The sequence below is a fragment of the Pelobates fuscus genome, chromosome 5 (genome assembly GCF_036172605.1).
Source record: "Pelobates fuscus isolate aPelFus1 chromosome 5, aPelFus1.pri, whole genome shotgun sequence".
In the NCBI taxonomy this organism is placed as follows: Eukaryota; Metazoa; Chordata; class Amphibia; order Anura; family Pelobatidae; genus Pelobates; species Pelobates fuscus.
In genome coordinates, this window is record NC_086321.1 from 119,846,983 (window position 1) to 119,866,370 (window position 19,388).

A 19,388-nucleotide genomic window follows, 5' to 3' on the forward strand; every position below is an offset into this window, starting at 1 on the left:
CAAGGATATATCCTCTTTATGCAGGATGCCAACAGTCAAGTTAATCGGTATGGTCTCATGAAAAATAACAGGCTCAAGTAACGGTCTACCATCGATGGCCTCAACAGCCAGAGGTGTCTCTTTTAACTGGGATGGAATAGCATGCTTGGCAGCAAAACCCTGATCTATAAAGCTCTCAGCAGCTCCAGAATCGATTAGTGCCATAGTCTTAACTACTCCCTTCTCCCACTTTAAAGAAACGGGTAACACAAGCCTGAGCTCCTTGTAGTTGTGAATAGAGGACAAAGTAGAAACACCCAAGGCCTGTCCTCTAGAGGAACTTAGGTGCGAGCGTTTCCCGAACGATTGGGACAATTTAGGCGTAAATGACCCCTGACTCCACAATACATACATAAACCCTCCCTTCTCCTGTACTGTCTCTCCCTTTCAGTGAGATGAGTACTGCCTATCTGCATAGGTTCAGGAATACGTAAGTCTTCGAACTCAGAGATTTGAAAGGTAGGCGCTAGTTTAAAGGAGGGTCTACGGGTCCTATCTCGAGTGTTCTGCCTCTCTCTTAAGCGTTCATCAATACGAGATATAAAAGAAATTAAATCCTCCAAATTTTCAGGGAGTTCTCTAGTAGCGACCTCGTCAAGAATTACATCTGATAACCCATTCAGAAACACATCTATATAAGCCTGTTCGTTCCACTTAACTTCTGCCGCCAAGGATCTGAACTCTAGTGCATAATCCACAAGTGTTCGATTGTCCTGTTTAAGGCGCAACATTAATCTAGCTGCATTGACCTTTCTGCCAGGAGGGTCAAAAGTTCTTCTAAACGCAGCTACAAAGGCATTATAATTATAGACGAGTGGATTATCATTCTCCCATAAAGGATTGGCCCATCTTAAAGCTTTTTCAATGAGCAGAGTAATAATAAATCCAACCTTTGCTCTATCTGTAGGATAAGAGCGGGGTTGTAGTTCGAAATGGATGCTAATCTGGTTTAGAAAGCCACGACACTTCTCCGGTGACCCGCCATAACGTACTGGTGGGGTAATACGGGAAGAAGCACCTACAGTGGCTACCTCTAGACCTGAGACTGCAGGAGAGATAGAAGGAGTACGTGTCTCCTCAGGTGGATTACTAGCACGAGACAAAAGTGCCTGTAGTGCCAAAGCCATCTGATCCATCCTATGTTCCATGGCGTCAAACCTGGGATCCGAAGAACCAAGCTGACTGTTTGTACCTGCAGGATCCATTGGCCCTGTCGTAATGTCAGGATCGGGACAGGGATCCAACACGCAGAGTACAAAGAGTGGAAAGGTACGTATACCGGGCCTTAGAATGGCCGGACTAACGTACCGAGAGTAAAGAATAGTCAGAGGCAAGCCGAGGTCGAGGGAACGAGAAGACAGATAAGCGAGAGACAAGCCGGGTCAAGGGATAACAGAGAAACAGGGTAGTACAACGAGCCGAGTCAAAACCAATAGAGCAAACTAGAATACCAGAGCACTGAGTGACTAGACAAGCTAGAACCACGACAGGGCAATGAGCTGAAGAAAGGAGTAAGCTTAAATACCCTGGTTCTGGATGGAAATCACGCCTCTGACAAGTACCGATTGGATATCGGACACTTGAGTGACAGATTGCTCGTGCTAGCGTCATGACGTCACGTATTGAGCGTCCTGCTAGAAAAGGACGTGGATTCCTCGCGGCCGGTGTTTAAGTGACTGGATGAACCGCGAGGAACGGAGGAGACAGCTCGCCTGGACGGATACACCACCAAGTCTCTACCTCCCTTAGAGGTAGAGGCCTCAGGTACCCTGACACCAATGCACTGTTATAATAATCTAAAATGTAATTAGGTAAACATATTTTCAAACATGCTCTGAAAAAGACCATTAAAAAAATGTCAACTACCCCTTTTAAATAGTCTACACTGTTTTGATATCTATTTAAAAAAACTTTTAGATATATGTTTATATGTAAAATAAAGTAAAAATGAATTTTGCTCCGTTTTTTAAAAAACAATTATTTCTCTTAAAAAAACTATAGTAGTGAGAGTGTTCAGTTATTCAAAACATATTTATATTGAAATCATCTGTATATTCTCTAAAATGAGTAAGTGCTATCATCTTTTCAAAAATAAGAAATATAAGTGAATAAATAAAACAATACTAATACAAATCTAAAATGTATAACCCTAACATACTACACTAAAGTAATATTCAGATTTTTTTTTTAACTTAAAGTTAGATCTGTATTTTAGTTATGCTTATTTAATGCTTCCCCTAAAAAACACTTATATTTAAATAGACAGTTCCACTTTAATCTCCACAGATCTATGTCTAAAAAGCAGACTATTATATTTTTATTCCACACTAAATAATAAGTAATATTGGAATTGCTATTAAGTTCTTCTTGTGGTTTCCTAGTTTGTAGAATAAAGCTCATGTTGGTGGAGAAAGCTCTAGATTATTTATTTCCGAGCAACGATCAGATCAATATCACCTTCTGTTGGTGCATATATCCTTTCACAAACTGCAAAAAAATCCCCTTAGGAGCTCTACAATGGAACTACTAGAAAATGTTTGGCCACATTACATTTCTTGTTCATAGTAACAATGTCATTAACATGTTCTCAAATTCTCTCTTTCAGTTTACTGGTCATGTGCGCTGCATAGTGAACTCTCCAATTAGCGAACTCTCCAATATGTTAATAAATTACATAGAGCAGGCTTCCCCAAACTCCGGCCCTCCAGATGTTGCTGAACTACAACTAGCATGATTCTATGAATGAAATAGATAGGCTGAGAATCATGGAAGTTGTAGTTCAGCAACATCTGGAGGGCCGGAGTTTGGGGAAGTCTGACATAGACGGTTATTTAATAACAGAGGGTACTAAAAGCAACAAGTGCCAAATACACACACCACTCCCTGTGTATCAGAACAGGCAATATTAATGCTTATACATGTACAGGTACGTATAGGAGATGTTCCATATAAAGACCTATAAAGATAAAAAATAGTACATAGTATAGCCTGTATATGCAGAAAAAAGAAATGTGGAAGTGATTGAATACACTCACGAATTCCAGAGCCGTGCCAGGCTCTGTATATGATGCCCAAGGGTGCCTCAGAAGGCTCTGCGGAGAATCTTGAATGGTATCCCCCAGAAGTAGGAAAAACAGCAGCAAAGTGATGAATAAAAAATAATAAATTTATTGTAAATGTATTTTTTATTCATCACTTTGCTGCTGTTTTTCCTACTTCTGGGGGATACCATTCAAGATTCTCCACAGAGCCTTCTGAGGCACCCTTGGGCATCATATACAGAGCCTGGCACGGCTCTGGAATTCGTGAGTGTATTCAATCACTTCCACATTTCTTTTTTCTGCATATACAGGCTATACTATGTACTATTTTTTATCTTTATAGGTCTTTATATGGAACATCTCCTATACGTACCTGTACATGTATAAGTATTAATATTGCCTGTTCTGATACCCAGGGAGTGGTGTGTGTATTTGGCACTTGTTGCTTTTAGTACCCTCTGTTATTACTTTATTTTAGGGTGTTGGGGAACACCCTTACCACTCCAACTGTGCTCCTATTTAACTGTGTAAGCGCCATTCACTTTCCTTTCTTTTGTGTATCTATAGACGGTTATTTGCTAAAATGAGAATTGTCAGAAATTTAAAAAAAAAGTGAAATTCAAATTCAATAGCATAGTATTCAAACTGTTAAATTCTGCAAGTCAGCAGGAATGTTTCCAGGTTCCAAATACACCTAGAGTTTGAGGCAGGGGTATGTCATGGCACATCTTTACTTTTCTATGTTATTTCCCCTCTTCTCTACCAATGAACTGTGTGCTGCTGATGCTCCGATATCTAAATAAAAATATAGGCAGAAGCAAAACAAGCACCTGCTGCACAACTAAGCATTCAATGAGATGCTGCCAAACTACCTAAATATTAAACGGGTGTGCAGCAAAGTTGTTCCCCATCACCCCTTATTGAAAGACAACTGGGGGGCCTCCTTCTCCTAAGGTGCCTGGTGGAGCAGAATTCTGCTAATTTTAGTTTTTATAATAAGCAGTTGCTTTAGGAAGCAGCTGCCTGGTGGAAATTTGAAATAAAAATCAATTTATAAAAAAAAAATGAACTAGTATTCCCTATATAGATATCAAATTATTGAATTATATTAAAAACATGCCATTCTACTCCAAATACAGTGCCCTATATTGTAGGTGCCTTAATCTGATTGAATAGTTTTCTTTGCTGGGTGGCATACCATATTATTAGATGTATACTACAAAAAACTGAATAGCATTATAGTTCACCAGTCTTTAAAGATATGTTATTCTCCAAGGTAGAGATATGCCTTGTCTAGATTCTCTCGCTTCTTTATTAAAGTCTATAGACTCCCTAATGAATAATCATTATGGGGAGCAGTTATTCCATAAGCTCAAGAACTAATGTACATGAAAACTAATGATACAATGTGGAGAGTGGCAGCTAAGTCTCCAATAGAGTGTTCACTGGACCAATTGCTAGTAAATAGGTCACATTTACTGATAGACACACACTCAGTGACAGACATACATACACACTCACTGACAGACAGAGATACACACTCACTTACAAAACATACACTCTCACTGAAAAACACACACTCACTAACAGACACACACAAACTAACACACTCACTGACACACACTAACCCTCACTAGAAGACACACACTCAATAACAGACACACAACTAACATACTCAGTAACACACACACACTGACACACAAAAATTAACACACACACTAACAAACATATACACACACACTCATATATATATTTTTTTAAAATTTAATCCCCCAGCCTCCCTACCTTTGGTAGTCCTGAGGGGATTCCCTGTGGTCCAATAGTGCTGCTGGGCGGCCGGTCCTGCAGGCGGCAAAGGAGCCCTGATCCTCCTGTTCAGCTCCCTTGCGCGCCGATTACTGATTTCGGAGACGGAATGACGTCATATTCTGGCTCCGGCATTACTGCGGTGCGCGCAAGTGGCTGGGCAGAGAGCGCTCAGGGGAGAATGTTCCCTCGCGCGTGCGCCTGCCAGGTGACACCAGGGCCAGCCTCAGAGGGCCCTCAGGTGGCTAGCTCCTGGGCCCCCCAGGAGAAGAGGCTGGCGTACATACCCAGTTGCAGGGCACTCATAAAGAGTAAATGCTCTTCTTTGCGAAAGGTGTACCTCCACTTTCGACAGTGCCATTAGTCAGCCTGGAACAAGTGTTGCTTATGTTTATTTGCCAATACTTGACCTACTAACTTGCACAAATTTTATTTAGCTGTTTGGAAAAGACAGGAAGCAGTAGGAGTGTCCAGGAGGAGGACCCAGTTAATTGTCAAACTTGGTGCCAAGGTAATTCTTGCACAATTACAGTGGGCTATAGTGGACACGGTTTTTAAAATGCCATTGGAAAATTATTTGATTGCATTCTTGAAGGAACAATGCACAGTTGTGAATAAAAGGTGTAGTGCAAAAGAATGAAGTATTGAGGGACAAGTGAAAGGGTTGGTCTGCATATATATATAAAATGACATGTGTGTATTTGACAGTGTGTGTGTATCTGTGTGTTAGTGTGTGTATGGGTCACTGTGTGTATTAATGTGTCACTGTGTGTATCTGTGTGTCAGTGTATGTGTCACTGTGTGTGTATGTGCCACTGTGTATCTGTGTGTAAGTGTCACTGTGTGTATTTGTGTCAGTGTGTATCTGAGTGCATGCGCCAGTGTATATCTGACCGTGTGTGTCACTCTGTGTATCTGAGTGTTACTGTTTGTATCTTTCAGTGCAGAGGCGTAACTAGAAACTGCGGGGCCCCGGTGCGTAGATTTCCCTGGGGCCTCCCCCTGTACTTCTACCCCCGCCACCCTCCCCCTATGTCTATCGCCCCCCTCCCATACGTTTCCCCCTCCTCTCCCCACATATGCACACACATACACACTTATAGGCACACACACACATACATACAAACACATACATACAAACACACACATACACACACACATACACACAGAGACACATACATACAGACACACACACACAGAGACACACACACACATACATACAGACACACAGACATACACACACACATACATACAGAGAGTGATTTTCCCTGGGGTCTAGTGGGTCAGCCTGATGGGAGTTCCCACTCTGACACCCTCCTCTCCTTCCTCCTGTGTGGCTCCCTGTGTAAGCTGGGAGGAGTGACCGGGGCAGTCATTTCATCCCAGCCTGTGACCTTTACCTTTAAAGGGGGCCCGGTGAAGCTGTTAAAGCGCCGCAGCGCTGACCGGGCACTCTGGAAATACATAACATCGGGTGGCCCTAACAGCATGGGCCACCCAATGGGCCCCTTCAATGTGACCCTGGTGGTTATACCACGGCAGGCACCGTGGTTGCAGGGGTCTGCAGAGCGGCTGGGCTCCCTGGAGGGATGGGCCCGGTTGCACCTGCGACCCCTGTGACCGCGGTAGTTCTGCCACTGTTTCAGTGTGTATCTGTGTGTTAAGGTGTGTGCCAGTGTATGTGCCTGTGTGTGTGTCAGTGTGTATGTTTCCCTGTGTGTATCTAAGCGTGTGTATCTGTGTGTATGCACCAGTGTGTCTATCTGTGCGTCAGTGTGTTTCTGAGTGTCAGTGTGTGTATCTTTCAATGTATCTATGTGTTAAGTTGTGTGTATCTGAGTGTGTGTATGTGCCAGTGTGTGTGTGCATGTCAGTGTGCGGATCTGTGTGTAAGTGTGTCTGTGTGTGTGTGTAAGTGTGTGTATCTGACGGTGTCTGTGTGTATCTAAGTGTGTGTGTCTGAGTGTCACTATGGGTATCTGTGTGTTAAGGTGTGCGTGTGTCACTGTGTGAATCTGAGTGTGTGTATGCACCAGTGTGTCTATGTGTCTGTGTTTGTGTATATGTGTGTATCTGCGTCAGTGTGTGCATCTGTGTGTCAAGATGTGTTCATGTGTCAGTGTGTATCTTTGTGTCTGTGTGTTTATAGATGTGTGTATATGTGAAGTGTGTTTGTGTGTATCTCTGTGTTAATGTGTATGTATATCTGTGTAAGTATGAATGTGACAATTAAATGCCAACACACACCCCTGCAAACACAAACATTACATACAAAAACACTCCTGAATTAAAACCCCAAGATTATATACAAACACACCCTTCACTCAAACACCAATACTACACACATGCATTTAAAAGCCAACACTACATCCAAACAAACCCCTAAACTCAAATGCAAACATTACATACAAAGCATACCCCTGTATTAAAATGCTAAAATGATATACAAACACCAACTCTACAAACAAAAGCACACCTGCTCCTAAGTACTACAATATGTTTACTATTAGTGTGTATATAGTAAAACATAAAAAAAATGCTAATTGAAAGGTTTTTTGGGGGTGAGGGAGGGGGGGGAGAAGAGGGGAGGGGGTTGATACACTACGTCAAAGGGTTCCACTGGAAAAATGTATTGAGCACCCCTGATGTAGATAGTGAAGATTTTTCATCTAACCCTAAATTTACGAGAGAGCCATTTAAAAGTTTCTATCATGGTTTGTAGATAGATAAAATTGTATTTGATATGAATCACAGAACATGACCAGGATGAACTAGGTAGGTGAATAAGACATTTGCTAAAACTGAATATTCTTATATCCACATTGAGAAGAGATGGTGGTGATGTGATTGCTCTTTCTTACTATATAGAACAGTGGGCTCAGGTTTTAAGTTGCTAATTAGTGAGTTAATAACAAGATTGCTACAATTAGGCTAGAACCTGAGCTGGAGCCCATCTGAGCTGGAGACCATCTGAGTTGAGTCTGGGCATTTGCAGTTCCTTGGCAATTCCTTGCAGTTAACTTATTAGATAATAAACCTACTGGGATTTCTTTATGCACAGGCCAGTGTACAGGTAACCTCAGTGTAGAATTAGTCTACAGGGATTTTGCATGAACTGAGATTACAGTTACCTGAAAAGATCCCTGGGTGTAGATGGGAGTTGCTAAATGAGTTACCTGACTATTTACCTGTAAAGTTCTATTCAGTCCATTACTAAATGGTTTAGAAAGTATTCACTGAATGTTTGCATTCGAATTTTATTTAAAAAATAAAATAAAATATATAGTTCGAGTGTTTGGTGTAAATATTACAATCAAAAAAATAATATGGAAAAAAAATGAAAATGTAAATGCTTTATATCTTGGCAATAGATGAGGACGAAATTCTTCACCAATGCTAGCCTAAGCAAGGCAAGCTCTCTTTTCCCATGACAATGACAAACCTATTAAATGTCACTTTAGCAGTCATGATTGCTCGCCGCCAGGCCCCTAAACAAGGGGGGAAGGAATCTCCCCTGTACATAAACACTCTGGTCCTCCCTGACAGGTGCGCGTTCACGTCCCCGTCCCCCGAGCCCCGCTCCTCCTCCTAGTTGCTTCCAGGGCGCGCTTGATTGACAGGCAAGATGTCGGTGCAGAGTGAGGCAGGAGGGGATGCAGCAGTAGCATTACAGGCATCAGCACCAGGCACCGGTTCCAGCACACTTACTCAGCAAGCACCGGCCGCCATCCATGCACCATCCCTCTGAGGGCCAGCCCCTGCACGCCCCACAATCCGCAACGTTCTGAGAAAGAACACATACAATACAAGAGAGATAGCAGGAATCCTGCAGCAGCAGACTATAATAATAGAACGGGCACTCTGGTAATAAGTGCAAGTGTGAGCTCCTGCGTGACGCTGGTCCCCAGGTTGTGCTCAGGCGACGGACACCTACTGACAGTATTATTGTGTTCCCGTTGGAAGCTTTGCAGACAGACCCACTGCCTGTGCGCACAGAGAGCTGCTATTCCTTTATTTATTCCCCTGCTGGCAGCATCAGCACCGCTGCTTGGTGCTCGTGTGATACAGCATCTCGGCGGGAGGTACTCTAATGAAGGCAGTGCACAGGGGCTAGAATTGATGCAGCCTCATTGTACCCGGGGTGCCCCCATCCATGCACCTGTCTTGAAGATTGAGGTGGTGGGCAAACGCTAAAAAGGGGGTGTGGGTGTTGAAACGGAGGATATCTAGTGTGGGGGTGGGGAGGGGGGGTTAGGTTCCCCCCTTTTTTATTTCTTTTTTTTGGGGGGGGGAGAAGAAACGGGAAAAAAAGGGGGTAACTGCAGAGCAGAGGTGGGGGAAGAAATGGATGAAGACAATGTATCCAGCGGCGATGAGCATCCCCTGAGTGCGCAGACAGCCCTGCAGCAGTGCGAGATGGTACAGGACATGATAGACATCAGCATCTCCAACCTGGAGGGGCTCCGGACCAAATGTGCCACCTCCAACGATCTGACACAGAAAGAAATCAGGACACTAGAGGTAAGAGAGACACGGGGGTATCCTGCTCCTCTATGCTACATGGCTCTATTTTGTGAGTGCAGGTGATTTATTCTTTTACATGAATCATTTTACTGTCCCTTTTTATTGGCATTAACTATTTGAGTGCCCAGGTGTAAAATAGCCCTTTGCAACTCTAACCCCACGTACTGCAATGGTTCCAGAATTCTTTCTTTATTTACCTCATCCCCCTGATCCTTCCTTGCTGGCAGTGGGTTTGTTTATATTTGGTGTGCAGTGCCATAAATTAAGCAGCTGCATTGAGATGCAGTGAGCCTGCGCATTCTGCAGGTGGTCGCAAAGGTGCTTCTCTGTAACAGACTGTGCAGTGCTCCTATACAACCCCCACCCCTTGTTCATCTTCCTCAGCCCACACCTTCCATAGATCATTGCTGGTTTATTGCAGATATATACCATAACCCCCCCTCCCCTCATGCTTTGTATAAGGGAGCACAGATATTTAGCATTTATTATATCGCTATGGCACCAAACATTGAAACACAAAAAGGGATGAAGAGGAGGAGGAGGAGGGGTATTGCAACAAACGCATTCGGAAAAGAACAGAGCAATGCCAGGGATACTGAACAGTTTGCATTCATTATGTAGCTTTGGTGTGTACAAAACCTGCTGGCACCGGCACTGAAAAGGTTAAGAGTGGGCAGCTGTGTTAGCACATATAGGCCTTTTTAGGCTAGCAGTTGTCATCTATCAGTAAGAGTATTTCATATGAGTTACCCAATTGGATACATAGAATACATGTGGGACAGCCCCATCCATCTTTCAGCTAAATTCTTAAATAACCTGGATTATATTTAACTGTTTAATGCCAGCAACACAGCTTTGTTTTATCCATCAACACTTTTGCAAGTGGTACAATCTCGCTGTTTTTATTTTCTTTGCTGTGGTTGACCCACATTCACTAAACTGAGGTAACTAAGTGCTAATGTACACGAGGAAAGAGCTGGAGCAGTGGTTAGTGTGATTCTTAATGTTTGTACGATAATAGCTCATTGTTTTGCTTTATGAAGCACATGAGATTATATGTAATTTTATTACACATCACATAAATACATATATACACTCTCTCTCCCTCTCTCCTATCTTCAGTTGTCTTGTAATAAAGATATATAATTAATGTAGTGAAATAATCTGTGTTGTGGTAGCCCAGAACAGAAATATTTGGTAGAAAGAACATGACCAATGACCTACCCCACCAATGTTATCCCTAGTGGGCATACATCAGTTTAAACTTTGACCTAATGTGACACTGAGATAATTTGATGAAATGCCATTAGTCTTTAGCTGGCCAATGGCCTTTATAGCATTACACACAATACACACCACCAGGCAGCAATGGACCATTTCTCTTTAACTTGAAATCCCTCTCTAAAGCATTGCTAAGTCTGAGTTCAACATATAAAGTATGAGCAACAGTGAAATGTAGTGATTGCCGTTCTAGACAAAAACTGGGTTTTAGTGCAACAATAACTAGGAAACAATGGGTCGGCATAAACAGTGTATTTCTCATTAATTGGTGTTTTACCCTACAGGGTTATTATGAAATAGATATAAAACTAGCCTAGGAGATTGTAAATGTATGTTGCCCGTTTGTGAAAAGCTAACACGTCTTAAAGTTGTCATCAGTTTCATCAAAATTAAAAAAAAAAAAATGAATGCCCAACTATTTGCTCCTGATGTGCACCCTGCTAGTTTCCTACTCCCTGATCAATTTAACAGACCTGCAAGGAACCATATCCAGAACCCATCCCGTAAGAAAACACAAGAGATCATTTATTATTAGTGATATGGGCATAATCCCTAAATGGCAAGATTTCACATGCAAAAATGTAGGCCTATGCAGCAGGGTTAGGAACAGTCTGCAGTCAATCTAAGTCTTGTATTGCTGCTAGTCTGCTTTGGCTGATTGTCATTTCATCACATTTTGTTTAGGGAACAGACTCCTTATTATTTACTCACTTTTGTATCTCTACAAAATTTCTTCTGCTATAAGTATCACTTTTGTATCGTTCTTCTTTCAAGTGACATTTGTTATTGTGTATTATTTACTAAATTAATTACATTGCAACTTTTATTTTCCCTTCTTCAAAGTAGAAACTTTATTTGCTATGTGGAAACATGCTACCTTATAATGTTCAGTCTATCTAGATAACTTGTTTCTTATTTTTCTTAACGTTCAGGATTGTACATTTAAAAAAAAATGTACATGAAATGTTAAAGGGACACTATAGTCACCTGGACAACTTTAGCTTAATGAAGCAGTTTTGGTGTATAGAACATGCCCCTGCAGCCTCGCTGCTCAATCCTCTGCCATTCAGGAGTTAAATCCCTTTGTTTATGAACCCTAGTCACACCTCCCTGCATGTGACTTGCACAGCCTTCCATAAACACTTCCTGTAAAGAGAGCCCTATTTAGGCTTTCTTTATTGCAAGTTCTGTTTAATTAAGATGTTCTTATCCCCTGCTATATTAATAGCTTGTTAGACCCTGCAAGAGCCTCCTGTATGTGATTAAAGTTCAATTTAGAGATTGAGATACAATTATTTAAGGTAAATTACATCTGTTTGAAAGTGAAACCAGTTTTTTTTTTCATGCAGGCTCTGTCAATCATAGCCAGGGGAGGTGGCTAGGGCTGCATAAACAGAAACAAAGTGATTTAACTCCTAAATGACAGTGAATTGAGCAGTGAAATTGCAGGGTAATGACCTATACATGAAAACTGCTTTATTTAGCTATAATTTAGGTGACTATAGTGTTCCTTTAATGTACAAATATGGAAAGAGAGCTAGATGTATAGGCTCTGGTTGAATCAGCTTTAAAAGCTACAGGTTGGCTGTTCTTGTCCTGAAAGAAGTTATGCAATGGCAACGATTTATGCACATTTCCCCACATTGTTTTTAGATTTCTCCATATCCCTAATTTTGTTATCCATTCAATTCTCACATGATCCTCGCATGTGCAGGGCTGCTTCAGTTAACGCATCCATGACGTTGGGCTTCTTGTTTACCCTTTTGAGTGTGTGTTTTGTTCTCTTGCTGAAAAAAAGTTGTAGGCATGCATGTTTTAGATCCAGAAAAAAAAATATTTAAGAGATGATAATGGCACAATCTTGAAAAATAAAGGAATTTCTTCCATTTGGAGACTGACAGGCTTATTCGGTAAAGTGAGAATTCAGTGGCAATTCAAAGTGAATTTTAAATTTAGTATCCAAAATAAAAATAATCAAATAGCAAAACTGAAAAAAATAGCTTTTTAGTTTGTCTTCTCTGGCCTTAAAGTTTAATTTCAAATTGAATTCTCACTTTAGGTAATCACCCTGTTGAATTGAAGTCATTACTGCTTTCCTTACTATGCCACTCATGGTAAATTTGGAAAGGGACTCTGTCCAAAAATATTTATTTGATCAGAACACTGCACAATGAACAGTAGGCAACACCTCTGAACTTTTAAACCAACTGTATTGTCACCTCTTGGTTCTGTTAACATTACATTTGTTTGTCAGACATCTCCTGTTTTATATTCCCATTTGTAAAATTGTGGAATATGTTGTCATTTTGTAAATGATAATGATAATAAAACGTATTTCTTAAGTATGATAGTTATAATGCTACAATGACCATTTCTGGTACTCAAAGCTGGAGCAGAAGGGTAGAAGACTGAATAGGATGAATTCTAGCTTTAACACCTAGATTTTTCTAACCAACACTATCTTTACACCTCCGGAATTAATTGCAACTTACAATTTACTTACTTCTAGGGTATTTACTAATGTGAGAATTCAAAGTGAATGTCAAACTGGAAGCATTGCTGACTTCTCGAATTTTTCCAGTTTGGCTATCATGACCTTCAATTTAAAATTCACTTTGAATTTTCACTTTACTTAAAGGGACACTATAGTCACCTGAACAACTTTACCTTAATGAAGCAGTTTTGGTGTATAGAACATGCCCCCTGCAGCCTCACTGCTCAATCCTCTGCCATTTAGGAGTTAAATCCCTTTTTTTTATGAACCCTAGTCACACCTCCCTGCATGTGACTTGCACAGCCTTCCATAAACACTTCCTGTAAAGAGAGCCCTATTTAGGCTTTCTTTATTGCAAGTTCTGTTTAATTAAACATTTCTTATCCCCTGCTATGTTAATAGCTTGCTAGACCCTGCAAGAGCCTCCTGTATGTGATTAAAGTTCAATTTAGAGATTGAAATACAATTATTTAAGGTAAATTACATCTGTTTGAAAGTGAAACCAGTTTTTTTCATGCAGGCTCTGTCAATCATAGCCAGGGGAGGTGTGGCTAGGGCTGCATAAATAGAAACAAAGTGATTTAACTCCTAAATGACAGTGAATTGAGCAGTGAAATTGCAGGGGAATGATCTATACACTAAAACTGCGTTATTTAGCTAAATTCATTTAGGTGACTATAGTGTTCCTTTAATAACCCTGCATGGTTTTAAAAACTGTAGATAACATATTTTAATATGTATTTTTATAATAGCTCTTTAAGTACCATAATGTTTATTCCTAAAATGATAGTGTTAAATACACTGTAGTTTTAGGAATATTGATAGAAAAACTTTCTTAATGATTTGTCAGCAGAAGTCACCCTTAAAGCCTAAGGGATTTTTGTAGATAAATCACTTGTACAGTTTTTTCTAACAATATTGAATCCTTTTAAAGCTTGTTAAATTGAGGCCTTAGCATCTGTTGCCTTTCTTCATTCCATCCCCTTTCCTCACATCTATCTTAAGTACTAACGTGTGTATTCACTCACTGTCCAAGTCACTACTACATTTATTCAAGACATATAAAAGTTACTATTGTCTTGCATGAAAACACCTGTCTATAAATCATTTTAAAGACTTAATTACTTGTAGAGTTGACACTTTAACTTGTTTACCTGAATTAGTAGAGGTAAAATTCCTTTTGTGAATGTAGAGTTTTTAGGTTTTTTTTTAAATTTGACAATTTTTATTGTTTTGTCTAGTACAGAAAAGTAGGGGATACAGAAGGCAAAAAGGGAAGGGGAAGGTAGAAAGAATGTTTGCTTCATACATTCGGTACATATGGACAAATTACATTTTCAGAATTAACACAGCATGGCCTGTATGATGTGCATCTTATCATATCTGCACCCTCTTGCTGTTCGTTGTGTACTACCGTTTTCATTGTGTTGTAACGTCTGTGGGTGGGATATGGAGGGAAGGGGGGTGGGGGGTTATGAGAGGACTTGATGTGTGAGGGTGTTGTGTAGCGTGCAAGAGGTATATGTCCTCATCCCACTACAACAAATGTTGTGGTGTCTCTGCCTCTAAGATTACATCTCACGAGGTCCAGTGTGAGGTTGTACCAGCGTAGGAAGCGGTGGTTCCAGTCAAGACAAATACACTGAAACATATTTACAAAGGTATAAAACTATGTACATGATATGGCAAGTGCTATGTTAGCTGCTTCGTGTTTCTGTCTCATGTTTACCCCGTCTCGGGGTGTGATTGCGAGCATCTAGGTGATTGTTCTCAAGAGTAACGGCTAGGCAATGTGCTCTCTCCCCCTCTCCTGGGATAGGTGGGAGTTGTACTCGGTCCACATGTCGTACATCCATATAATTGAATGCCCTGTGTTCCTATGGGTTGTAGCGAACCGCTCGTATGTTACATTTGCGGTTATGAGATTTAGTAGTTCCTCCAATGTTGGGGTCAAGCCAGACTTCCAGTGTCTGGCGATTACCGTTTGTGCTGCTATCGCTATTAGGAACACCAGTTTACGAACATGTTTGGGGAGATTGGGTGGTACAATGTGTAGTAAGTAGGTCTCTACTGTTAGTGGCATGTGTATATTTGTGCTGCGCTTGATAATGTTTTGCACCTTGCTCCAGAAGTTCTGAATACGTGGGCACCTCCACCATATATGGATCGTGTCGCCGGGTGTCCCCTGACATCTCCAGCATATATTGGTATAGGATTGGTACATTTTGGCTAGTTTGTTGGGTGTTAAATACCATCTGTAAAGTATCTTCCTCGATGTCTCAAGGTGTGAGGCACACATCGATGAACCCCTGGCTTTGTCCCACTCATGGGACGGCAATTCCTTTCCCAGGTCCTTGTGCCATTCCTTTTGGAAATTCCAGAGTTGTGTACGTGGTTCCCCCATGATAGTGTTGTAACAAAATGAGAGGGTCCTTTTTTGAAGCTGGGGGCTAATGCATTTGCATTCAAATTGTGTCATGAGCCCTGACGTGTATCCCCCTAATGGCCTGATATGTTAGTTTTTGACTATGTGGGACAGTTGGATGTACAAGAAGTGGGCCGTTTGTGGTATCTCGAGTTGGGCCTTTAAGTCTGAGAAGCTCTGTAGGGCTCCATGGTGAATAAGTTGGTGTAAGTGAGTAGCGTTATAGGAAGCCCATATCTTGTAGTCAAAGGATTGGTTTAGAGCATGTAGTGTTTTCAACGGAGTTGCTGGCAACCACTTAGTTGGTGAGCAAACCCTATGTCGATTTCTATCCCACAATGAGAGCATGAGTCTGGTAGTCGGTAGAATCTTGGGAAATAAGGATCTGGCCGCCCTGGGGGCCCATATGAGGTGTTTCAGGTGTCTCCCCTCTAATCTGGAGGACTCTAGCGTCACCCATTGTGGTGTCTGTGGTTGGGCGTGGCAGCTGATAATGTTAGCTAGGTGAGTGTATAGTATTCCCTAATATGTGGGAAGCCTATTCCTCCGCTTCTCACCGTGCGTGAGAGGAGACTCCAGGGGACCCTGGGCCTCTTGTGTAGCCAGCAAAATCATAGTAGCGTCGTCTGTATGGATTTTAGAAATTTAGTGGGGACATTAATTGGTAGAGTACGAAAGAGGTATAAGAGTTTCGGCAAAACCATCATTTTTATGACTGCGCATCTGCCTACCCAGGATATAAATGCTCCTTCCCATTTCTTTAGAGTGTTTATTATGTCCGTGTGTAATTTTTGGTAGTTCATGTTAAACAGAGCTCTGTGCGAGCTGGTTAGTTTGATCCCCAGAAAGGTGAGGTAGTCCTGCCTCCAGTCATAGTTGAACGACCTTTTCAGTTTGTCCATGTCGTCTGTCCCTATCCCTATCCCCAGTGCCTGGGTCTTTGTAGTGTTGAGTTTGTAATATGACTGTGCGTTATAGTTGTGAAGTTCTTTTTGAAGATTGGGGAGAGATACGTTCGGTTGGGACAATGTTAATAGGACATCGTCGGCGAACAGGTTTATTTTATAGTCCCGTGAAGAGGTATCCCATGAATGTTGGGGTTGCGCCTAATCGCCTCCGCTAGCGGTTCTAAGGCAAGAACATAGAGAAGCGGAGATAAGGGGCACCCTTGTCTGGTGCCGTTGGTGATGGCAAATGGGTCTGAGTGGAAACCGGATGTGGACACCGCTGCGTTTGGGGCACTGTATAGGGCTTTTATCGCCGTAATATACTGTTGTGGGAAGTCAAATTTTACGAGTACAGCATCTAGAAAAAGGCCTTTTCTGCGTCCAGGGAAATCAGGAGGCCTTGTTTCTTATCCATGTGTATTGTCTGCAAGATGTCTATGACTTTGCGTATGTTGTCCGATCCCTGTCTTCCCTGGACGAAGCCGACTTGGTCGTCTGAAATAATCGTGGGCAGAATGGTTTTGAGTCGTGAGGCTAAAATTTTGGCGTACAGTTTGGTGTCGGTGTTTAACAGCGATATTGGGCGAAAATTCTGACAAAGTGTCGGTGGTTTGCCCTGCTTCGGGAGGGTGATCACCCTCACCGCTAGGAATTCAGAGGGCAAGGATCCTGTCTGTAATGCGTGGTTGAAAGCTGTAGTGAGGTGTGGGGTTAGAAGATGTTTGAATTTGGTGTAGTATTCGTTAATGTATCCATCAGGGCCCGGGGATTTCCCTTTCGGTAGCGAATCAATGCATTCGCTCACCTCGGACTCTGTGATAGGGGACAGGAGGCTTAGTTTGTGGGGATCTGTCAAAGTTGGTAGGGGGATGTCCGCCAGGTATGCCTGCATGCTCGCGGGAGAAGGGTGTGGGGTGTTTGGGTCATCTTTTAGGTTGTAGAGTCGGCCGTAATATTGTGCGAATTCTCTGCAGATCTCCTCTGCGAGGTGCAGTTCTGTCCCGCCGCATTCAGTAAGTGTGCTATGCGTGATTGTTGTTGTTTGTCTTTTAGTCTTTGGGCGAGGAGTTTACTGGCTTTGTTCCCCTGGGTGTATGCGTGCGATTCCAGTCTGTGCAGCATGTGTCCAAATTTGCGCAGTCCAATCTCTCTGAGCTTTCCCTGTAAGGCTGCTATTTTTAACTTGTGTTCCCTCATTGGGTGTGTTTGATTGTCCCTGTGGGATCGTTCTAGCTTCTGTTTGGTTTGAGTCAGTTCTATATCTGTCTGCTTCTTGAGAAAGGATGCCCTGCTTATAAGTGTACCCCTGAGAACTGCTTTGTGGGCCAACCAGAATATATGTGGGTTCTGTACAGACGTAGAGTTTGTGGCGAAGTACTGTTTGAGTTCGTTCTCTAGTTTTGCGCAGAATTCCGTGTCTCGGAGTAGGCTCTCATTAAGGCGCCAGGGATTTCTATGTTTGAATTCATATGCACCAGCCAATGTCATTATTATCGGGGCATGGTCAGACCAGTTAATAGTTTGTATGTCACAGCTCAGTACTTGGGTCATGGCGGAGTCATGCATCAGACAGCCATCAATTCTTGAATATGTGTTGTGCACTTTTGAGTGGTGTGTATATGTTTTATCTGTCGGATGCAGGGCCCTCCACACGTCTCGGAGCCCAAAGGTGGCCAGCAGTGTCCTGAGAGCTTTGCTGTGTTTTTTGAGGGTGTTATACTGAGAGGTGGTGGGCGGTCTGGTGGAGTCCATTATAGGGTCTAGGACATGGTTGAGGTCTCCACTGATCACTAGTGTGCCTTTCCTTACTTTATCTGTTTTCACGAGAACTCCGTGGAGGAAGTTCCTCTGGTTGACGTTCAGGGAGTATATATTTACCAATGTGTAATCTAGGTCATTTATGGTGCATTGACAAATAATGTAATGGCCTCTCGGGTCTATGATGTGGGCATTTGTTTTCACTGTGAGGTCTTTGCTGAGGAGGATCGACACTCCTCTGGATTTTTGCGAGGTCGTGGCATGGAGCTGGTGAGGGTATGACCTGATGCCTATTGGTGGGTAGGCGTCCGTTCTGAAGTGTGTTTCTTGCAGATATATGATGTCTGCTTGCATTTTTCTGAGTTCTCTTTCTAGAGCGTGACGCTTAAAAGGTATATTGAGACTCTGTACATTGTGAGAATAAAGTTTTAGACTGAATGTAAAGGGTGATTAACGCTTTGTACTCTTGTGGTGTATCTTGTAGGTGGGCCGTGGGGGGCCTGGAGAGGGAGTAGTTTGTGTTGACAAAGAAAGTCGCCCATTTGATAGCGTGGGGTTTTAGCTGTTCCCCCATACTCCCTATTACCTAGTTGCGAGTGCGTGTTCTCTTCAGTAATGAGTGTCTCAAGAGTGTTTTTGCTATAGTGTTTGTATAGAAATCTGTGTGTGAGCATAGACCTTGCCAAAGTAAAAAAACTATTAACATATATACATAAACATAAATTCAACAACAGCATCTCCCCCCGCAAAGAACCCTGGGGAGGATTTTACCAGTTAGTCTACTTTACTAGTTTCTCCCACTAGCTATGTCCTTCTGGGGCGTGAATGGATCCAGGTCGAGCCCCCGGACACCCAGGTGACCGAGGAGCCCCTGCCTCCGGCTCTTACAGTTGTTACCTGTCTTATGAAAAGGTGAGGTAGTATCACAGCCCCTACAATACTTGTGGCATGGGTACGGATCTTGAACTGGTCTATGGCCCTCTTGTCTGATCCATTACCATTATGGAGCGTCCCCTGAGTAGTTTGGGGGTACACCTTTACTTGGGGGGGGTGCATCTGCGGTAACTGTGACC

General features: G+C 42.2%; 1 protein-coding gene across 2 annotated transcripts in view; it reads left to right on the forward strand.

The window, feature by feature from the left end:
• The first annotated feature begins 9,204 nt into the window (after nucleotides 1-9,204).
• Nucleotides 9,205-19,388, forward strand: part of KSR2 (kinase suppressor of ras 2) — a 462,507-nt gene continuing 452,323 nt past the window's right edge. For both annotated transcript variants that reach the window (XM_063454189.1, XM_063454190.1), the window contains exon 1: nucleotides 9,205-9,407. In XM_063454189.1, coding sequence (XP_063310259.1) covers nucleotides 9,231-9,407 — 177 coding nt within the window. In that variant the 5' untranslated portion in view covers nucleotides 9,205-9,230. The remainder of the gene's footprint in view (nucleotides 9,408-19,388) is intronic.